A 23,708-nucleotide genomic window follows, 5' to 3' on the forward strand; every position below is an offset into this window, starting at 1 on the left:
TAAAATTACATAACTTTAAATGTTTGCAACTCCTTTTTTATCAATTTCAAGGAAGGCAGTGGTATTTCATCTGTCTTTATGTTCTGAGTTCAAATTCCACCGAGGTTGACTTTGCCTTTCATCCTTTCAGGGTTGATAAATTAAGTACCAGTTGCATACTGGAGTCAATCTAATTGACTGGCCCCCTCCCCCAAAATTTTGGGCCTTGTGCCTAGAGTAGAAATGATTATTAATATCTAGGGAAAATGAAAGTGATTTTCAATATCAGCATGCAAAACTACATCAGAACTACATCTGAAAATAATCTGGTCAAAATTTGAAAATCTTCAAGTGGTTGGAAGAAATTTAACCAAATTCAAAACTTGCGTGAAACTGTTAAAAACATAATATTAGTAATGATAGCTGAATGAACTTACTTCAATTATAAATGTGATATCTGTCCGTTTCCCCGAGGGACTGAAGTCAGCTGATTCACTGGACCATTCTTGCAGAAATACACTTTTGGAACTATTTCCTTCCAGTAGTTTAGGGGTCAAAGGATCACCATGTATTATGACACGTCTGAAATGAAATAAGAATATCATAAGTTTATTATTAATCTTTTAAATTTTCTTTGAGCAACAAAATGATAATGATGATGATGATGATTGATAAGTTATATCATCACTGAAGTCATTGTTATCATCACCATCATCATCTCTGCCACCAATATCAGAGTGTCCGTGTTCTCTGTATTAAATGCTGCACAAACATGATCAGTGATATGAATGGTAGCCCCTACTCTTTTTACTAAACGTGTTGTCTAATGCCACTTTGACCATGGAGACTCAACCAGTGAGAAACAGCAACCAAATCTCCTCCAAACTACATCCTACCAGTAGAAAAAATACACGAGATAACATCAGAAGTACACAATGTCTAAAGAACAAAGACTAAAGATGGCCACAAATGGAAAGTCGTCGATGATAGGTTTACTTGAGTGGAGTCAACTAACAGCGCTGTTGCTAGAAATGAGTTGTTCTCCCTTTGAGGTACCTATTTAGAACATAGTGGACTGGGCTATTTGAGAGTTCAAATCTCTTGAGCAATGCCAATGAAAATCTAGGATATGAACAAGTGGTTGTCCAGAATCCTATCAACTTAACCATCTTAGATTTAGTTCTAGATTTTTCTGCTTTGGACACTATTTCAAACGTCTTTTTATCAGTACTTTGATTAATTTTGAAATGGGAGTAACAGAATTGAAAGAAGAAAGAAAAATGACAAACCCCTTGTAAATTGTTTCAAGAATTAAAATGATGAGGAATGGAGGATTCTGTCTGTATTCCATGTGACACCTTACCTATTTTTATGACCATATTTCTAACAATGGAATTATGTGTTTTCAAATAACTGACAATATAATCAAAAACTAAGCAAAGATTAATTAAATAATGGTAAGGTTTTTATTTATTGGTTGTGTTTAACCTCAGGCTAACTCTAATCCAGTAGGCCTATGATCAAACACATTTGAGTCATTAGAGTTCATGCTGCAGTCTTGCCTTCAAAGGTACAGTAGATTATATTGGTACTAGTATGTACCTGCTAGATATTTTATCAGCCACAGAAGGCTGGAAGGTAAAACTGTCTGGATGAGATTTGAACTTAGATAGTAATCAAATACCTCAAGGAATTTTGCCTGATATTCTACAAATATAGTGCCTGTATTTTTGCATGTGTGTATGTGTGTGTGTGTGTGTGTGTGTTTGTGTGTGTGTGTGTAAATGTTTCTCGATCCTTGAAGGACTACTGAGAGCCAGTGTTTAACTTCAGGCTCATTATGTGAAGTGGCTGATGAATAACCCTCTTTAGGATAAAATACCAGTCTATTATATGTAACACTCCTAGTTAGATGATGTGATATCCCATTCCAAACAGTGACTTTACATAATGTAGAACAAAGTATTCTGTCCAGAAACAACAAAACAACTGTGGTAAATTTGAACTTAGTGATATGAACAATAGGCCCAATACTGCTATATACTTGGATGTCTCACCACTACCCTATATATGTATATATGTGTGATATCTCTCTCTCAGCACACACACACACACACACACACACACATACACCACACGCACACAGAGGAGAAATTACTTATAATAAACACAAATTTATATTATTAGTTTAGTTTCTACATACATTTCACCATTGTGGCTACTTAGAATCCTGCACTGGATATTCCAAGTGCAATTAGATGTTTAACAACAACAGATTATTAAGGAACACTTTATTGCATTATGTTATAGAGAATTAATGTCTAGAGTTGGGTAGATGGAGATTCTCCTGATTCTCCTAATAAGGTCATTATTCCTGTGTAGCAAAAGTTTCAGGTATAATTGTTTACCAGGAATTGAGATACTTTTTAGTGATATGCCAAATTACTGTTTATCCATGTTCCAGTAATCAAATCAGTAGAGCTCCACTGCTAGGGAGCAAGTTATGGTGTATCTTGTGTGCACAAAGAGATGTACAAGTGTTACTGTTACATGCATATAACTGTGTGTGTGTGGGTGGGTGAGGGGGATATATGTTAACATGCATGGCTGTGTAGTAAGAGATTTTCTTTCCAAACACATGGCTCTGGGTTTCAGTCTCACTACATGGCACTTTAGTGTCTCTTACTATAGATAAGGGCCAACAAGAGCCTTGTGAGTGGATTTGATAGGCAGAAACTGAAAGGAGCCTGTCATATATCAATATGTACTTGTTTATATGTGTAAGTGTGTGTTTGTGCCTCCCTGCCTTGACAGTGAGCAATAACTGTAAATAAGTCAGTCATACAAGCAGTACCATTCATTTCCAATATTCTGTGTGAACATATCTGACTGTGGGAAAATATTATTACCTTACTTGAAAAAACAAGCAAGGGTTGGGAACAGAAAGGGTGTCGGGCTGTAGAAAACCTGTCACAAATAAATTCCATCTGACCCATGCAAGCATGGAAAAGTGGACATTAAATGATGATGATGATGATTACATATATATCTATCTATATATCATCATCATCGTTTAACGTCCGCTTTCCATGCTAGCATGGGTTGGACGATTTGACTGAGGACTGGTGAAACCGGATGGCAACACCAGGCTCCAATCTAATTTGGCAGAGTTTCTACAGCTGGATGCCCTTCCTAACGCCAACCACTCAGAGAGTGTAGTGGGTGCTTTTACGTGTCACCCGCACGAAAACGGCCACGCTCGAAATGATGTCTTTTATGTGCCACCCGCACAAGAGCCAGTCCAGGGGCACTGGCAACGATCTTGCTCGAAAACCCTACAAGGCCAGTCAGGCGGTACTGGCAACATATATATATATATTAATCAACATACATAATTGTATAAGTTGTATAAGTATGTATATTATGAATGAAGTGAAACAGCAAAAAAAAATTAATCAGTTCACAAGAACCATCACCACCATCACTGCTACTGCTACCACATAGATCAATTAATTAGCTACAACACAATAGACTTTATGTAATTTAGATAAAACTAATTTACAACAGTGGTCCCATGGTACCTAAGGTAGTGATTATAGGAGCAGGTTTGTCTTCTCCACACTAGTAGATGTTATACTAGTAGTGATGGTGAAGTGGTGGTAGTAAGGAGGAAAATATATTTAAACACATATATTCTCCACTTTTTGGCTTTATTTCTAGAATATGTGAGACACTAAACAAGAACTGGAGTTGAGGGTATCAACAAAGACCTCACTCTAAAATTACTGGCCTTGTGCCAAAACTTGAAACCATTATTATTATTATTATTATTGAAGCGGCGAGCTGGCAGAATCATTAGCTTGCCGGGTAAAATGCTTAGCAACATTTCAACTATCCCCGTTCTGCGTTCAAATTTTGCCAAAATTGACTTTGCCTTTCATTCTTTCGGGTTGATAAAAAAGTACCAGTTTAACGCTGGGGTTGATGTAATCCACCACTCCTTCCCCAAACCTACTGGCTTTGCACCAAATTTTGATATCATTATTATCATTATTACTGAAGATGTCATACAGTATCCAATATTGTGATGTTGTAGATTGAAGATATTGTGTGTACCAGGGATTTGTATTGTTTGTCAAGTCACAACAAGGACCTCAGACATACAATACTTTACACAGCATGTGTGTAGTTCCCAGTAAAACCGATTTTTGCTATATACTAAGATTGTAGGGTATTTCCAAAGTGTCTAGATGTTTCTTTATTATCATTATTGTATTGAGCTGGGAGAATAAAAAAAAATGCTTAGTAGACTCTTAATGTTCCGAGTTCAAGTTTGTCTTTCATGCTTTTGAGTTAATAAAATAAAGTACCAATCAAATACTGTGGTAGATGTAATCAACTAACTCTTTTCCCCCTATAATTGCTGGTTTTGCATCAAAATTTGAAGCAATTATTATTAATAATAGTATCAATAAGGCAGTGAACTGGCAGAATCATTAGTGGGTCAAACAAAATATTTAGCAGCATTTTTTCTAGTTCTTCATGTTTATCATCATCATCATCATCATCATAATTTAGTGTTCATTTTCCATGCTGACATGGATTAGATGGTTTGACTGAGACTGGCAAGCCAGAGAGCTGTACCAGGCTCCAGCCTGATTTGGTTTGATTTCTATGGTTGGTTGCCTTCCCTAACACCAACCATTCCAAGAGTGTAATGGGTGCCTTTTACCTGTCACCGGCACTGGTCACGACTATGATTTTATTTGGCTTGACGTGTCTTCAAGCACAGCAAATTGCCAAAGGTCTCAATCACTTGTCATCAGCTCCATGAGACCCAAGATCTGAAGATCATGCTTCACCACCTTGTCCTATGTCTTCCTGGGTCTACAGCTGAGGCCGACTTTGCCTTTCAATCCTTCAAGGGTCAATAAAATAAGTACTAGCTGAGTACTGGGATCAATGTTATTGACTACCACTCTCCCTCTAAAAGACTACTGGCCTTGTGCCAAAAAATTGAAACCATCTACTATAATAATACTCGTGTTTTTCTCTGTCACAATATATAAATGAGAAAGGAAGGGGTGATAGATGAATAAGGAGGGAAGGGGTGAAGGCAAACTGGTAGTGGGATGATGGAAATTCTATGGTATAAAAAAAATCAAACAGCATTTCAACTCTGTGAGTATATGTGTGTTTGTAAAAGGGAGGAATGTGTGTGTTTGTGTGTGTGCAATGGAAGTGGGATGGTGAACATTCAACACTGAAAAGAAAAATCAAACATCGTTTCAACTTTGTGTGAGTATGTGTGTGCATGTACAAGAGAAGTATGTGAATGTTTGTATGTGTGATTATTATGTACATTATTTATATATAAAATACTACAATTAGCCATCATTTTTGACAGCACAGGGTCAGCTAGTTATTAATAGTTTTCATATTAGCAATAATAATAATGATTTCAATCAAAGACACAAATGAAGAAATTTTGGAGAAGTGAACAGCGGATTTAACCCTTTAGCATTCAGATTACTCAGTCAAATGTAATGCTTATTTATTCATATTGTTTGAAATTAATAATGCACCATCTTATAACTTCATGGTTTCGATATGATTGTTTATTTTTAGAATGACATTGTAGGGTAGGGGTCAGACACCAGATCTAGCCAGTTTGAACATAGAACAGGTAGAATATTTTGGCTGGATACAGCTGGTTTAAATACTAAAGGGTTAAATTGACACCTATGCTTGACTGGCACTTTGTTTTATTGAATTCACTCTTTGAACTCAGAAAATCAGGAGACATAACTAAATTTTGGGTGCTAGACTAAAATTTGTTACTTGGTTTAACCCCAACTGTTTGGACTATGGGTGCTTTCAGTGGAGTCTGTTCTCTTATAAGCATATGGGACAGTTTATATGTCTGAGGATAACATCTTTCCTTTCAGCAAAATGCAAAAGAGATCGTGGCTATTGCCTTTTTTCTTCTTTTTCTTCAAGCAGCTGCTAAGAGGAATTTCACAATACTACATTAGGAACTTCTGTCCTCCATTAGTTTTAGCAGGTTATCAATTTCCTGCTGTGTGTGTCTGCCAATGTTCTGAATGTAGTTGAATGGTCTTCATTCTCTATTAAATTACTGAAGTTTCCAAAACATGACATTGAAAATGGTATCCATTATAACAGCAGTAGCCACTAAATATCTTGTATTGAGAATCAATAACAGAGATAGGTGGAATGTGTCCATAAATCTCCTCTTTGGTCTTGTGCTCATGCTGTGAGATGTTCCAAAACCTCATGAGAAGTCTGGTGATGTTGAAGCTCCTTCTTCAAAGTCCAGATTTTGTCTTAAAAAAGGCCAGTGTTGTTGACATTGAAATATCTAATTGCCAGATGTTTTAAAGTTAGTTGCAAGTTCTCCAGACTTTTTCCCTATGCGTCAAAAAGTCTTATTGCTAATCAAAATAAGACCTGTGGAAACAGAGTGGCTGATGGTTTTCATCTTCACTGATGGTCATGTACCTAGGCTTCTTTATATTGAAAAAGAGACCAACTTTGGATGCAGCATTCTCAAAGGATGTTATTAAGTCTTGTACATCACACAGTTAAAGCTTGTAAGAGAAAGAACATCAACATGGACAAGGTTGGAGAGATGCAAGCTCTGCTGATATCTTGATCACATTTGCATGATGGTGAGGCTATTGTTTTGGATGGGGGTCAAGATTTTGCCTAAAGATGTAGTCAATTACAATCACATAGAGCAGTGGTTCCCAAACTTTTTAGAAACGCGACCCACTATTTATGACACCAGTTTATGGTGACCCACTTAACTCTACTGCGTTAGGGTTAGGGTTATATTAAATATGAAACAAAACGTTTTATAACTGTTTGAACGTCTCCATACCCTATGGGCAGGTATTAACTCTAATACAAAACCTCGAAGCAGTAACTGTTATCGGCTCGATCAGTGTTGTACTGCGCCTAGTTAAAGTTCTCTATAAATAGGTAAAAACAGACTTCTTCTTTTTACGATTACGTACGAATAAATAACTTGAGAAAATGACCACCTCTGATTTGTTAAGTTCGTGAAAAAAGCCTACTGCTTGATAAAACAATCAGTCTGGTATTGAAAACATGAGTCTTGAACTATCTCGATAGACAGCGGTTAATGAAAGCTAATGCGTAATTTTATAACTTTTTGCGACCCACTAGGATTCCGTTCACGACCTATCAGTGGGTCGCGACTCATAGTTTGGGAACCACTGACACAGAAATGGAATCAAAGTGTCACACTGAAGGATTTTTGCAATTGTTAGAAACCAGAATACCATTGATCATAAATTTGCTTCATCTGAGCTGACCCAGGGTTGAACTACAACTACAGTTCAAAGAAAAGAAAAAAAAAAACAGCCTAGTAAAATGACAAAACATATAGTGTGAAGAAGACCTGGAGATCACATGATCAATCCTCTGTTTTGAATTATTCAATCTCTTCAGCTGCACATATTGTTAAATGTGGATTTTCAAGTATGAGAAGAATCTCCCCTATTAAACATGCTAATATAAGAAATCCACAAACTGAAGATGCTAAACCAATTCTATTTTCATATGTAATGAAGCTGTAATTTTGTTTTTCTTCTATATTTGATCCAAATTATTTAAATGTAGTAACTTGTAACATATATACACACACACACACACACTACTCTTAGTGATTTCTAACAGAGGCACAAGGTCTCAGATTGTGATGTGTATTATATAACAAATAGCAAGTACTTTCGTCTCATGAGCATTGGTATTAAGATTAAATTACAAAACTATATTTTGCATACCTCTCAGGAGCTCCTCGATATTTTCAGCATCAGCAAAAATTGTTCTATTGTCAGCAGATATAAGATAAAGATAGATGCATTCTAAACAAACTGTTACAACTCATTTGGAGTTGAACATTTTCACTAGCACATAAATCGCTACAGTAAAACTTAAATATTTAGATTACTCTGTTAAATATAAGCTTATTTATTCACATTGTTTCGAATAAATTATGCATTACACCATAGCTACGAGATTTCAATGATGTGTTTGTTTATTTCTAGAATGATATTGTTGGGTAGATGTGAGAGGTCAGATCTGGCTGGTTTGAATGTAAAATGGGTAGAATATTTGAGCCAGATATGGCCTGTTTAAACAACAAATTTGAGAGGATGCAAAATTGTCTAACATTTGAATAAGAAAATAACCAAAATTTCCTTTTTTTTTTTATGTGGTTGCATTAGCTAAATCACTACAACACATATCATCATTATTCAATAATCCTATTTGTTATTTCTTTAGTAGAAGCATGTGGTCTAGTTGGGCTCATGGTCATTACAGTGTATTCAATTCCTGGATCAGGCAGTGCACTGTGTCCTTCAGTAAAACATTCCGTTTACTCAGCTGCAAATGAGTAACAGCCTAGTGCATCCATTTCTTCCTCAGCTGTTATAACCTGCAGGATCAAAGGTGAGAGAACTTAGAAAGTGTCTATACTTGCTCCTGGCTAGATAAGTGCCTAAAACAATTAGTAAAAGCATAGTATATGCTAATGAGTCATACTTGCTTGCAAGTGATGGCTATGATTTTATGGTTACATGCCATTAGCTTCTATGGTTACAGAGAACCCATCTATGTATACAATCAAATACAGCTTCACAGCCTTGGTCATAGAAACCATGATTCAAATGGCAGCTTGCCTATTCCTTTCGTTCCAAATACATTTATAAGATAACTAATATAAACCTTGCCAACTGTTGACTATAATCTTATCTCCCTTTAATTAATACAAGCATGATAATCTCGATGAAAAACTGGAGCACTAATGGATTTCTTCTTTATCAGTTTGAATTTTTCCACTAAACCAGACAAGATTTATTGAGAGTGCTTAACAGAACAACCAATCACCTTAAGTATTTCAGATATTTTACAACACACACACCAATTCTATCAATTTGCTCCCTTAATAATAATTTTTAGACTAGCACAAGGTCTTTCATTTTAGGGGAGAAGGTATAGTTGATGAAATCAACCTCATATACATAGACGAGTGAATTTTCTGGCAAAATTGCCTGTTTATGGGCTCAATCTTTCTCATATCTCACATCTATGACTTTCTGCCAAAGTGCACCATCAACTCTGATGTGTCCTAACGGTTGACTTTCTTCCCCACTGCTTTTCCTTGTAAACATCAATCTACTTGCTGTCACATTCAGCAATGTCTGCTTTTACAGAAGTGATACCATCCTCACTCATCTTCTACTGAAGCCACAGCCATCTGCAACCTAAAAAACCTTATACTAAATATGTACAGATTGTGTTACTGTCTCCTTGCTTTGACTTCATGTGATTGTTGTAAACGAATGTCACCATCAGGCATGTAGTGTCTTTCACTTCCAATCTTCCACGAAAAACATGTCTGGTCATGGGAAATGTTGCTTTTGCTTGAAAACAGGTGAGGGTTGGTGACAGGAAGGACATCAAGCTGTAAAAAATCTGCCTCAACAAATTTCATTGAACCCATGCAAGCATGGAAGAGCAGATGTTAAATGATGATGATGACGACAATGACTATAGAACTTACTGATCTTGAGTCATCATCAATCATGCACTTTTAGCATACTTATGTCTCTTCTCTTTATTAATAGTGTCCACCTCCACTCCTTAACTAACCACTACAGCTTGTCCAGGAAGTTGACCTACTGGGATTCACTCCTGGTATGCTTCCTCACCTCAACTTGCAGCTCTTCAGAAGGAAAGGTAAGTACATCAATTACACTACTTTCAGAGAGATTATGAAGGCCTAGACATATCTTCGTCCCCCAGACCAAGTCAAACAAAAATAAACTGTAATCCATGACACTCATCATCATTGTTATCATTTTTACATTTCTTTTTCCATGTTGGCCTGGATTGCACAAATTGCTGTCGACCAAGTCCTTAGTCAGAGTTACTGCACTCCTTGATAGTTTGGGATATCTTGCTCATATAGTCCATTTTTTGGCATGTTTTTTATACCTGTGTATCCTCCTACCACAAACCAGTTTACAGGGTGTACTAAGTACATTTTATTGTGCCTGATGTTGTTTCAGTTCATTTGCCAACCACTTTCTAGTGTATTGAGTACACTTTATCATGTCACCAGTACTAGAGGAGGAACCTTGTCTCTGGTAAGGCTAAAGAGTCCTTTCTGCTCTACAGTGTCTCCATTCACTTGTTTACAATCTTTATCTTTTTTAGACCATTTAAACAAGGAATTCTCAACCATTTTTTTGATCTATGGACCTCTTTGATTTCTATTTTATTCTGGTGGACCCCACCATAGCAGTTCAATGATTAAAAACTAGTTTTATAGGAACTTCTTTCAATATTCCTATTTTATTTTCACACATTAACTTGTGTACATACTTCTAAAGCAAAATTATTTCATGGCCCTTAAAATACTATTGTGGATCTCCAATTTACTATTTTGTGGTGTGGAACTCAAAAAATGTTATATGGACCCTCAGGGGCCATATGAACCCTCGTTGAGAACCACTGACTTAAACCCTCAAAACAATGGCCTCAGTGGTGATGCACTGACTGCAAAGACAACCACTTTCTATTGCCGCATCCATTTCTACTGTATATTCCAAAGTTTCTAATTTGAATTTCAAACTTTGGAAAATTTAGAAAGTAGCATATGATGTTTACAGGGATATATCACTTACAGGGATCAAAGAGAGATTTGATAAAATTTCTCAGTAACTTTCATAAAGCAATGAAATATAGGAAGGCTTTTAAATGCCAAACTTGCAGTATAGAGTTGTGATATCAAGAGTTTGGGAAGGAGAAAACTTCAGTCCTTTTGTTCATTCTTCCTTCAATGTGAAAGTTTGGAACAAAACTTGTAGGAATTTTTCACATTTATTTTTACTATTTTACACCTAGAAGAGATATAATATTCATACATTTGCATTTAAAATTGGAGAAATGTGCATGCACATGTGCACACACAAACACACACGCTAGAAAGAGAGGTTTGTGTGGTCACTTGATCTTCAAAAACAGTTGCCAAATTCCTCTTAAATCCCCTTCTTACAAAATTTAAGACACTAAAAGTTTAATATAGTACATTAAAGTCAGTGACACAAGCTAGAGGTATCGTCGATAACCGCGTGGTTACAAGTCGTAGTTTTATTTGCAGTCGAATGTAAGAAGCAAAAAAAGAATTGTTTTTGAAAGAAAACTTCGTACAAGAACAAGTATTTGGAATTTTACCTCTTAGGAATAAGTATCGTTTTCATTTGTTTATTTTCTTTTAACTTAGGTAACATTTGAGTTACGACTTAATCTTTGTTTACTTTCTGAGAATTCTCACTATAATTTTCATTCAACTTTTATTACAGCGACCACTTAGCTTTGATTCTCTTTGAAAAATAGAAACCATTTTTTTGATTCTCTTTGTTGATTTTCTTTCAAAATTATCCCTAATTGTGGTATAGAGTTTTTGGCTGCTCTTTCTGGTGGGTTAGATGTCCTATTATAGGCATCTCTGTATTTTAAATGAATAATATATAGTCTAATTTTTTCTTCTCGCTAGACCACTGGTAGTAAATAAAATTTGTAAAGTTTTTTTGCTACCCTGTGATTTATAAATAAATAAATAAATAAATATATATATATATATATATATATATATATATACATACACACATACATACATATATAGGGTAGGTTATACAAAGAGAGAAGTAGTACTTACTAGAATTTGGAATTTAGTGGAATCTGGGGTAGAACAAAAACAGAAGGGTAAAACAAAATTGGGTTAGAGTGGAATTATTTTGGTTACAAGAGAGGGCTGACAAAATTAAATACAGAAGAAAACTAGTTCCTATTTTTTTTGTATATATGTATATTTATTTGCGTATGAGGAGTATATATATATATATATAGTGTGATAGATCTTCTGTTGTTTTAAACTATGAGCATTCAGTTGTTGGTTCAAATGAACTACCTACTCACTAAATTAATGTGTAAGTGGCTGAGTTAATTCAACAAGCATATGGGTTTAATATAACTCTCAGACTGAATCAGCATGACACAATAGTAATATGTGACAATGCATTGTCATGTATTACTATAGTGTCACGCTGATACATTACCTTTGAATTACAAGTAAAGTTCATCAGACAGACTTTACAAACAGTCCTTGTCTAGCTAATTTCACTCACAAGGCTTGGGTTGATCTGAGGCTCTAATGAGAGACACTTGCCCATGATGCCATGCCATAGGATTGAACCTAGAACTTCCTTGTTATGAAAAAAGCTTTTTAAGTATTTAGCTTTGCTTGTTCTTGCTGCTCTGTCCCCCCCACACACATGCACGTGATGTATGTGAAAGATTTCTGCATAGATATATGTATGTTTATCATCTTCTGGTGTTCACATTTTAAGTAACAATTTATTGCGACATCAGCAAAACACAATAACAGCAACGGACAACAAAAATAACATTTATAATAATGCCATAAACAACAAAAACAACCCCAGTAGCAGTAGTAATGTCCTTGCAATCTCAAAGATGTGTGTCAAGATAAACAAACAATATTATACACTATCATATTTCATCATTATAATAATTGGTATCATTTTAATATGTTTCCAAGCTGACATAGGTTCAAAAGATCTGAAAAGCTGCTAATCATTCCTCAAACAATTTTATTTCCACAACAAACCTGAGACCTTGATCCTAAGAAATTATTTCAGGGAAACAATAACTTAAAAGAAAAATTTTTTTTCTCCTTTGCAACTGAGAAAATAGTAAGAAGTTTCTAAAATTCGGAAATATTCTTATACAGTTACATAACAGACTTTCTCGTGTTGGTGAGAGATCTTCAACTGAGTCTTCATCATTGCTGCCACCACTGTCATCATCATCATTTTACAATGCTTGTATGGGTTGAACAGGTCCTTTCCAACACAGCATCCTGCCACTTGCTGTGTTCCTTTGTCATTTTCTGTGTAAGGTTCAGCTTCCTGAGATCAGCTTTCTACCCAGGTTCCTTCCATTTGGATATTCTGGCACTTCTTTATCCCACCTATCTATCACCATCGATATGCACACACTTTAAGATTCCTCTTATACCCAGTTTTCCCTCACAGTTTGAATGTGCCACATCATTCATGCACACTAACATTATACATCATGCTTTCTTTCCAACTTTTGCCCATCCTTGCATTCAGTGCTCAAGTTTCACAACTGTGCAGCATTGTAGTTTGTACACAATGCATCATACAAACAAACCTTTACTCAGAGAGAGAATCCCTTATTGGCAAACTTTTCTCACTCTATTGTAGTTATGGTTACCATACTTTCTGAATACCCCACTCCACAGCAGGTTAGTCATTTCATCTAGTCAATAAACAAACTGAATCTGTGCATTAAAAATTTCCTGTGTTGTCATCATCATCATCATCATCATTGTTATTGTCTTAACATCCACTTCTCTATGCTTGCCTGAATTAAATGAAATTTATGGAGGCAAATTTTCTACAGCTGGATGCCCCTCCTGTTGCTAACCCCTGCTTGTTTCCAAGCATGGAAATATTCCCCATGACCAGATGTTTTTCATGAAAATGAAGCACAATGCATGTATGACAGTGACAACTATCATATAAAGTCAAGCTAACAAGACAGTAACCCCCCCCCTCCCCCACACACACATGGTTTCATTCAATTTTCATCAATGAAATTCACTCACAAGGCTATAGTAGAAGACAGTTGTTGAAGGTGCCAAGCAATGGAACTGAAGCCGAGACCATGTGGCTGGGAACCAAAATTCTTACCATACAACCATGCCCCAAAAAACCCCATTATTAATGGAGCCAACGAAGAATCTTTGTGGTTACAAGACGTAATAGAAACAATAGCCAAACTTCCTTTCAATCACACATTAGTGTCTTTAAAAAAAAAAAAAGAAAAGACACTTTGGAAACTATGGTTCCAGAATGACTGTCTGAATAGAATACGACAGGGAAGCATTTAATCATTATGTCTTCTTAATCAAAGATGACCTGGGGCTAAAACAGCAACCCCAGTTTGGCATCTATTTAAAAGAAAAAGAGTGATGTGCTACAGTACAGATGTATCAGTTTGAGGTGGCAACAAGCTGTGCATGCATCCTGGTTTCAAATCCTGCCAGTAATCTATCCATTTCATTGTAATTATATATGTCATGAGAAAATAAAGTATGGTTACCATAAGTTTTTATACTTGCCACTTTGCCTTTACTTAGTACTGGAGACAACCCCCCACCACCTAAAAAATCCCAAACAAACTGAAACTGTATTATTATTTTATAGTTGTTTCAGTCATTAGACTGTGGCCATGCTAGGTTACCACCTTGAAGAATTTTTAGTTGAATGAATCAACTCAGTACTTTTTTTTTTCTAAAGCCTGGTACTTATTCTGTAGGCTCCTTTTGCTGAACTGCTAAGTTACAAGGACGTAAACACACCAAGACTTTTTGTCAAGCAGTGGTGGCGGTGGTGGGGTGGACAAGGAGACGCAAAGATACACACGCATACACACACACACACAATTGGCTTTGTTTAGTTTCCATCTACTAAATCCACTCACAAGGCTTTGGTTGACCGAGGCCATAGTAGAGGACACTTACCCAAGGTGCTACACAGTGAGACTGAATCCAGAACCATGTGGTTGGGAAGCAAGCTTCTTACCACACTACCATGCCTGCACCTATACACATTTTAAAGGATATATCAGAGATACAGTGAAGTGTTACATAAACTGCTTCACATTATTTTTTAGATTAAGCATGGGCAAACCTTTTTTGAGAGACAGGCTGGTTCATCATCAGGCAGATTGCACTATGAAAAGAATTTAAGGTAATTTTTCATTAGGAGAGCCACAAGCTGCCCATGACTAATTTAGATCCTTTTATGATCTCAGTTCAAATCCTGCTGAGTGAAGTTGACTTTACTTTTCATCTTTCTGGCCTTGATACATTAACCTTTAGCATGCTTAGTGCATCATGTCACCACGAGTTTTCTCCCCTGTAGCTGAAGGTGCATTGTGTTGCAATGAAAGGGGAGAAAACTCATATGGTGACATGATGTGCTCACAATGTGCTAAAGGTTAAATAACAGTTATGTATTGGTGTTAACTCAGCTAATATTATCTTTCAACACATTGTGTCAACATGGCAAACAATTATTTTAATTTAATAGGTCTCAGATTGGAGATTTTCAATTTTAAACAATCAAGATTAATAAGTGCAGGCATGGCTCTGGGGGTTAAGAATCTCACCTTGAAACTACACAGTTAGGGGTTCCAATCCCACTGTGTAGACACTGTAGATGGCATCCTCTGCAACCGCTGCAGGTTGACCAATACGTTGTAAGTGAAATTGGCTGAGGGAAACTGGAAGAATCCTGTTGTCTATGTGCATGTGATTGACTGCATATTCTCCCTTATCTTGTCATGCATGTGCTGACTGTAAACAAAAGCCTCACCATTCATATAGTGTCATTTATTTGCAGTTTTCTGCAAAAGTATGTCTGGGTTGTTTGCTTGTTTTGATAGACTAGTGGATTAGTACTTTACTAAGAAACAGATGGAGATTAGCATCAGAAAGGGAAAATTCTACTTCAATAAAGTCTCATCTGACCCCCTTAAATATGAAAAAGTAGCTGTTAAAACAATGATGATGATAATGATGGTTGGTTTGAAAATTTGGTTTTTGTTTTGTGTTCAAATACATGTTTTGATAAATTTGCAAATTCAATTGAGGTCTGTATATGTATATTTCTGCCTATGTAAAGTAATCCATTTTAGTAAACCACCTGGTTCACCAGTCCTCAGTCAAATCGTCCAACCCATGCTAGCATGGAAAGCGGACGTTAAACGATGATGATGATGATGATGATGAAGAATTGCACGAATGTCAATGATGTTTTGTTTATTAGAGAAAGGATATTTGAATAAAAAATATTTAAATTTAACTATAAAAATAAAAATAGAATAAATATGGAGTATGTTTTCAAACAAATCTAATGACCATTGAGATATTACATACCAAAATAAGAAAGAAAAAAAAAACAGAAAAGAGAAAAAGTGGGGTTGTTGAAAAATAACCTTTTAAACACACCCAAAAGTTTTTAGAATTTGTCAAGTCATAGGAAAAAAAACCCAAATCAAATGCCTGACCTGCCAAAATCTATAAATACAAATTCAAAGTATGTTTGTATAGTTTCAGTATCAAAATATCAAGTCTAAAAGTCTAACTTTTAAATCCTGTGGAGAATTCTTCAGTTCAAAATTATCCTACTGCCTTGTGCCTATCTTCTTACTCCTGCCCCCCTTTCCTCCTCCTCCCATTGTCTGTTTCCTTGGTTACTACTGTTTGGTTCCAAAAACTGATACTTAACCTTCACCCTTCTCTGGAGAGTTAGAAGGGATGAGGGGTGGGTGGAGAGTGTGATGGTAGTAGGGGTAATTTTGGTGTCAGTGGTTGAAACAGTGGTGGTTGAGGTGGTGGTGGTGATGGTGATGGTAAAAGTTAGTAGTTATAGTGATATCAGAAACATATCACATACCAAACACTTCACAGACCTAACACATTTGTATAGCACAACAACCCCCCAAAACACCCAAAGCACAATACACACAAAGCAGACAAGAAACACATTCACATATCAGGTCCACAGTGCATAAAACTACACTTATGAGACACATTCACACATATGAATGTGTTTCTTAACTTCAAAACTAGAATTAAAAAAAGATTTATCTCCCAAGAATTTGAAACCCTCTCTAAGACCCTTAAGTAAAAACTATTCTAGCTTTGAGGCAGTATGAGATGCAGTGAGAGTTAGTTGCCTTTGGTAGTTTTTTAAGAGAAATTCGCATTAAGTTACTGAATGTAATAGTGCAGAGACTCATATAGTTCTGGTAGAATAAACAGAAGGAATTTTCTCTTAAACAGCAAAATAAAACAATTTTGAAAGGAACTTATAAACTATATTTTGGAATATTGTACAATTTTTTTTTTAATGTACAGACAAACAAAATATATATATTTATAAAAAAATAATTTTGAAGAAGTCCTTGCTAAAAATTAACATTCTTTTATTCTTTTACTTGTTTCAGTCATTTGACTGTGGCCATGCTGGAGCACCGCCTATAGTTGAAGAAATCGATCCCAGGACTTATTCTTTGTAAGCCTAGTACTTATTCTATCAGTGTCCTTTGCTGAAGTGCTAAGTTACAGGGACATAAGCACACCAACATCGGTTGTCAAGCAATGCTGGAGGGACAAACACAAACATATATATATATATATATATATATATATACATACACATACACACACATATATATATATACACGATGGGCTTCTTCAGTTTCCATCTACCAAATCCACTCACTAGGCTTTGGTCTGCCCAAGGCTATAGTAGAAGACACTTGCCCAAAGTGCCACGCAGTGGGACTGAACCCAGAACCATGTGGTTGGGAAGCAAGCTTCTTACCACACAGCCATGCCTGCACCTATAACTATGCCTGAGCCTATACTTAACATTTTAAAATATATTAAACAGGTATCGAAATAGTGCTTTGTGTATTTTATATTTTATGTAAATTATAGTGTCAAATAAAGTGTTGTAACTGCAGTGAAGGCAATAGTAGTAGTTGTAGTAGTAGTGCATGTTAAGGTGGTGGTGGCATGAGCTTTTGATGATTGAATTAGTTTAGGTGGTTAGGAGTTGCACTGGTGCAGTAGGTGCTTGTTCTGGTTGGTGGTGGTATGATGATGGTGTTGGTGTTGGTGGTGGCAATGACAGTGGTGTTGGCAATGGTGGTGATGATGGTAGTGTTGGCATTTGGTGGTAGAGTTAACTGTGCGGGAGAGAGAGAGAGGGAGGGAAAGAGAGGGAGAGAGAGAGAGAGGGGGAGGGAGAGAGAGAGGGGGGAGAGACAGTAGCTGTATTTGTGTGATGGTGTGGAAATTTGGCAGAAATGTTTCTTATAATGGTTATGTGGTATGTGGTGAAGGATTATTTCTTAAAGGTTATTCAGTCTCCATGAAAGTTCAAAAGTGCATCCAAATGCACAAGCAGTATAATACCAAAGTGTATCATTTACCTTTTGCTCATTTCAGTCATTGGACTGAGGCCATGCTGGATCACTTGCCTTGAAAGATTTTAGTCAAACAAGTCAACCCCAGGACTTCCATTTTTTGTTTTAAGATTGGTACTTATTCTATCGGTCTCTTTTGGCTGAACCACTAAGTTATGGGGATGTAAAACAAAATGACATTAGTTGTCAAGCAGATGAGTATGAGGGGCAAACACTGGCACAAACACACTTCTGGTGCATTGCTGTACTCAAGAAGACCTGTCCAACACAGCAGAATTGATACTGGTGCCACATAAAAAGCATCCAGTCATAGAAACAATGCCAGAACAAGGCCCATGGCCTTACCAGCTCTGGTTAAACCATTGAACCCATGCCAGCATGGAGAACAAACATTAACTGATGATGAGGAGGAGGATGATGATGATGACACACACACACACGTCAGGCTTTCACATAATTTCCATCTACCAAATTCACTCACAAGGCAGTGGTTGACCAAGAGTTCAAATAGAAGACACTCACTCAAGTAGTAGGACTGAACCTGAAACCATGTGGTTGTAAAGCAAGCTTCTTAACCACACAGCTATGTAAAAATGTAGGCAAAGAAGAATTATTTGTGGGCTTGAACAACTAAGATACCAGTGGGTCTTATTTTTTTTTTTTGATGCAATATCAACATGGTTAAGGAGGTAAACAGAGTTTCCATGTGTGATCATCATGTGATCAACAGAAACTGAAAAAGAAATGGAGAAAGGATTTCAGCTGAAGGTTGTTACGAGGGGGTGTTGGAAAGTTCCTGGCTTTGGGTAACAGAAAATCAGTTATTTATGATTTTATTCAACATATTCCTCTCTCAGATTCATACACTTATTGCAACAGTCCTTCAGTTTTTCTAAGCCTTGTAAAAGAACTTGGAAAGTTGGACCTCCAACCAAGCCTTTCGTGATGCCCTTAAAGTCAAGAACTTTTCAGTACCCCCTTGTAAATTCACCAGAAGCTAGGATAGCAAAGGGTTTTTTTGTTTCCTTGGCAATAAGTAAAATAATGCGACATATTCAATTGCTTTCACTAAAAAATTTTCTGTCCTAACTACCAACTAAGTCAATCAACCAAATAAATAAACAAAAGAATCATATATCCACTTAAACCACATCTGATCCATGCAAATGGCTGATAAAGTGATATTCATTAGTAACTGAAACTAAGATTACAACTGTACTTTGCTAGTTGTATAAACTGGGTACGGTGAGGGGTGCTACCTAACAGACAAGAGCTATGCAAACTTTCTGTTTGGGGATAAAAAGTGGAAACCAAAAGTTTGTTTCCACAATGACATGGTTTCAGGTTCAATCTTACTGTACAGCACCTTGAGCCAGTTTCTCCTACTATAGCCCTGGGTCAACCAAAGCCTTGTGAGTGGATCTGGTAGATGGAAACTGAAAGAAGCTTGTCATGTGTCTGCGTGTCTTTGCATTTGTCTTCCACTACTGCTTGGCAACTGGTGTTGGTTTGTTTACACCCATGTAACTTAGTAGTTTGGCAAAAGGGACCAACAGAATAAATATCAGGCTTAAAAATAAGTGCCAAGGTCAATTTGTTCAACAGAACCCTTGAAAATGCTGCCCCAGCATGGCTGTAGTCCAATGACTGAAACCAATAAAATAAAAGGAAAAGAAAAAGTTAAGCTCACAAAGGCAAACCTTCCTCCCTAAGTATTTTAATTTAATTCAAAGATTCAATAGCATTTCAAAAACTATGACCTGCTTCCATATTTCAGTTCACTCTTACCCCTGCCAACACTTCTACAATAGACTAACCTCTAATTCTCTAAAATGGCTTTCATTTTCAATTCAGAATTAAAAACAATGTGAACAGTAACAATGGCAATAAAAGAGATGTAGTGTATTTAAACTGTATAGACAATTTACTCAAGGACAATAAGATAATTCCTAATTAACAAGAAAAAAAAACAACAACAGTAGAAGAAGGAAAAAAGAGCATTGCCATTTCCCCTGCTCCACTCCAGAAACTGGGATGTGTTTGTTCATCATCATCATGATGGTAATGATGGTGATGATGATGATGACTGAGTATGAGAAATTTGATCTAGTTTTGAGATTTTGTCTACATTCACAGTTCCCGTTTGACAACAACATCAGCAACAACATGAAAAAAAAAAATGTTGACTTCAGTAGAAAAATATAGGTTAATTTTATTACTGACTTAATTGATGAAGCTAGAAAATGGGTACATATGTTCCCAAACTCTTGTCCTTTCTCTCATTTTGATTTTCTGTCCGTGTGCTTTCCTCTGATTGTCACAAACACAAACAACAGTACAACATGATCTGACCGCCTTCTCACTATTTCTCATACACACAATACAATATGCTGTTTCAGTAGGGAAAAACACATACATACATATGTACATATGCATGTCTTTATCTTTTATCTTCTACTTGTTTCAGTCTTTGGACTACTGCCATGTGGTGGTGGTGGTGGTGGTGGGGGGCTGCCTTGAAGGGTTTTAAAGTCAAACAAATTGAGCCCAGTACTTATTTTTTATTCAAGTCTGGTATTATTTTATCAATCACTTTTGCCAAATTGCTAAGTTACAGGGTATGCAAACAAACCAACACCTGTTGTCAAGTGGAAGGAGAACAGACACAAAGACACACAAACATACATGCATATACACCCCCTCACACACACACACACACACACACACACATCACAGGCTTCTTTCAGTTTTTGCCAACCAAATCCATTCACAAGGTTGGGACTACAGCAGAAGTCCCAGGTGACTGAATCAGAAACATGTGGTTGGGATGCAAACTTCATACCACAGTTTTGTGTGTGTGTGTGTGTGTGTGTGTATGCCTGTACATTCACATGTATGTATAGGCATAAATACATATATACAGCCGTTGTATATATATGTGTGTGTGTGTATGTGTTTGTCTCCCCACCATTGCTTGACAACTGATGCTGGTGTGTTTACATCCCTATAACTTAGCAGTTTGGCAAAAGAACCGATAGAATAAGTACTAGGCTTACAAAGAATAAGTTCTGGGGTCGATTTGTTCGACTAAAGGTGGTGCTTCAGCATGGCCGCAGTCAAATGACTGAAACAAGTAAAAGAATAACAGAATAGGTCCAGGCATAGCTGTGTGTATAGGCACAGGTGTGGCTGTCTGGTAAGAAGTTTGTTTCCCAACCACATGGTCCCAAGTTCAGTCCCACTGTGTGTGTCATCTTGGGCAAATGCCTGCTAGTATAGCTCCAGGCTGTCCTAAGCCTTCTGAATAGATTTGCTACACAGAAACTGAAAGAAACCCATTGTGTGTATCCGTGTGTGTGTATGAGTTACTATTGCCTTGCCTTGACACCATTTATATACAATCGATGCTGGTGTGTTTACATCCCCGTAACTTAGCGGTTCGGCAAAAGAGACTGATAGAATAAGTACTAGGTTTCCAAAGAATAAGTCCTGGGGTCGATTTGCTCGACTAAAAGCGGTGCTCCAGCATGGCCGCAGTCAAAATGACTGAAACAAGTAAAAGAGTAAAGAGTAAAGAGTATATAAACATATGTGCATGTGTGTGTATGTACTTCACTGAAATATCACAGACCATGTAGCTGTAATTTAACCTCAAGGAAAAAAAAAATAAACATTTGCCAGTTAATTCATTCATTCATAACTTGAATATAGTCTTTAAAAGGAAGCATGACTCTACATTAATTCAAAAATCATTTAAAAATAATTTTTCAGCTTAAGCTGTTAATGTTATATCAAATGGTTTTACTTTCATCTATACTATAAACCAATAAAAGTCACACATGCATCTCAACCTTAGAACTATAACTGCTCCAACTTTTTGATACGAAATTTCATACGAAATAGCTTCATTTCACTGTGTAGTGCTAGAGCTCTCTTTAGCCATTTTCTTAACCATATTTCTGTCAAAATATACTACTTCTGTTTCATTTGAAAGTAATCAAGAATTTAGTAAAATAATTTTGTCATCATTAAACTGATATTTGGAACATAAATTACGTAAAATTTTGATGGTAGGTTTTATTTAGATCACTTTAAAACAGAAAGCTTGTATCATAGAACTATAGGTGGTTTCAGACAGGTTGGTGTCGAAAGAGTTAACCCTTTGCAGACGGCAAACAGTACTGACCGCATCGAAACACTGTGTGTGTAAGCTGTGTGATGTCTCTCAGTGCAGCACTGAGTTTTCAAATACACCACATTAAGAAGAATCTTAAAATTCACTGTAAAATTCCTTGTATGAAAAATTATGTAGTTACTGAATGGCCTAATACTGGTATACAGCACAGACTGTCAGTACTAAATCTGTCTGCAAGGGGTTAAAGAACATTCTATCATTAACAGTGTATGTTTCAAGATTTGGTTAGGTCTCTATGACCTAATTGCCATTATGTCAATAAAGGTGACATCACCTTCTATTCCTATATAGCATTCAGCATACACATATAGCAAACTAAACACTTCAGTCAATCCTTCAAAACTGTCATACAAACATCAACCTACAGATTTTCAAGGTTGAACTTTGACTGTCGTCTTAACAGTCCAAGACGGACTGCAAAGGTCATAGGTACTGACACTTCTTCATTTACTGACTCTTGAGAAACAGCAGGTTAGTAACAAGAAAGGCATCCAGCCAAAATTAAAGATATGAGCACCAATCTATGAGAGAAGTAGCTTCCATAAGAACTTGTTTAAACTGTGACATTCCATCTAACCCATACCAGTATGGAAAGTGGATGTAAAAACGTTGCTCCTGAATCTAGATACTTCATGCTATGCTCCATCGACTTTCATGAATATCCAAAAATAAGATAGGATTATAAAGCTTCTTTCAACAGCACAAATGCTGCTGCTGCTCAAATGTCAGCTTAATGTTTAATTATCTTTTATTTGTTTCAGTTATTGGCCATGCTGGGGCACTGCCTTGAAGGGTTTAATTGAACAACTGAACTCCAGTCAGTTTGTTGTTCTATCATATGGAGATGTAAACAAACCAGTACTGGTTGTCAAGTAGCGGGGAGAACATACACCCCCACATACACACACTATGAAGGCAGGTGGTCTAGTGTTGCACTCAAGATCTCTAGATTGTGGGTTCAGTTCCTGGACCAGATGGTACATTGTATTCTTGAGAAAAAACCCTTTATTTCATGTTGCTCTAGTCCACTCAGCTGCAAATGGGTAATCCTGTGATGGAATAACCTTCTGATCAAAAGAATATTGGCCTGCTTGCCTATCCAGCAGGGTGGTATAATTCGAAAGTGGTATAGTAGAAGATATTTATCCAAGATGCCATGCAGTGAGATTGAACTTAAAATCATGTGGTTGCACAGCAAGTTTCTTAACCATATTGCCAATGTATATTTTTCACTCCTTTTATGTACTGAGTTTACTATTTTTGTTCAAATAATCAAGATTATATATATTTGTGCATATACAACTATCTATCTAAAAGAAATGTGTATCTCTCTCTCTCTCTCTCTCTCTCTCTCTCTCTCTCT

General features: G+C 36.5%; 1 protein-coding gene across 1 annotated transcript in view; it reads right to left on the reverse strand.

Annotated features, from left to right (window-relative positions):
- Positions 1-374: 374 nt before the first annotated feature.
- Positions 375-23,708, reverse strand: part of LOC106869136 (CB1 cannabinoid receptor-interacting protein 1) — a 41,713-nt gene continuing 18,379 nt past the window's right edge. The window contains exon 2 of the mRNA XM_014914711.2: positions 375-561. Within this exon, the coding sequence (XP_014770197.2) occupies positions 390-561 (172 nt within the window). The 3' untranslated portion in view covers positions 375-389. The remainder of the gene's footprint in view (positions 562-23,708) is intronic.

The sequence above is a fragment of the Octopus bimaculoides genome, chromosome 5 (assembly GCF_001194135.2).
Source record: "Octopus bimaculoides isolate UCB-OBI-ISO-001 chromosome 5, ASM119413v2, whole genome shotgun sequence".
In the NCBI taxonomy this organism is placed as follows: domain Eukaryota; kingdom Metazoa; phylum Mollusca; class Cephalopoda; order Octopoda; family Octopodidae; genus Octopus; species Octopus bimaculoides.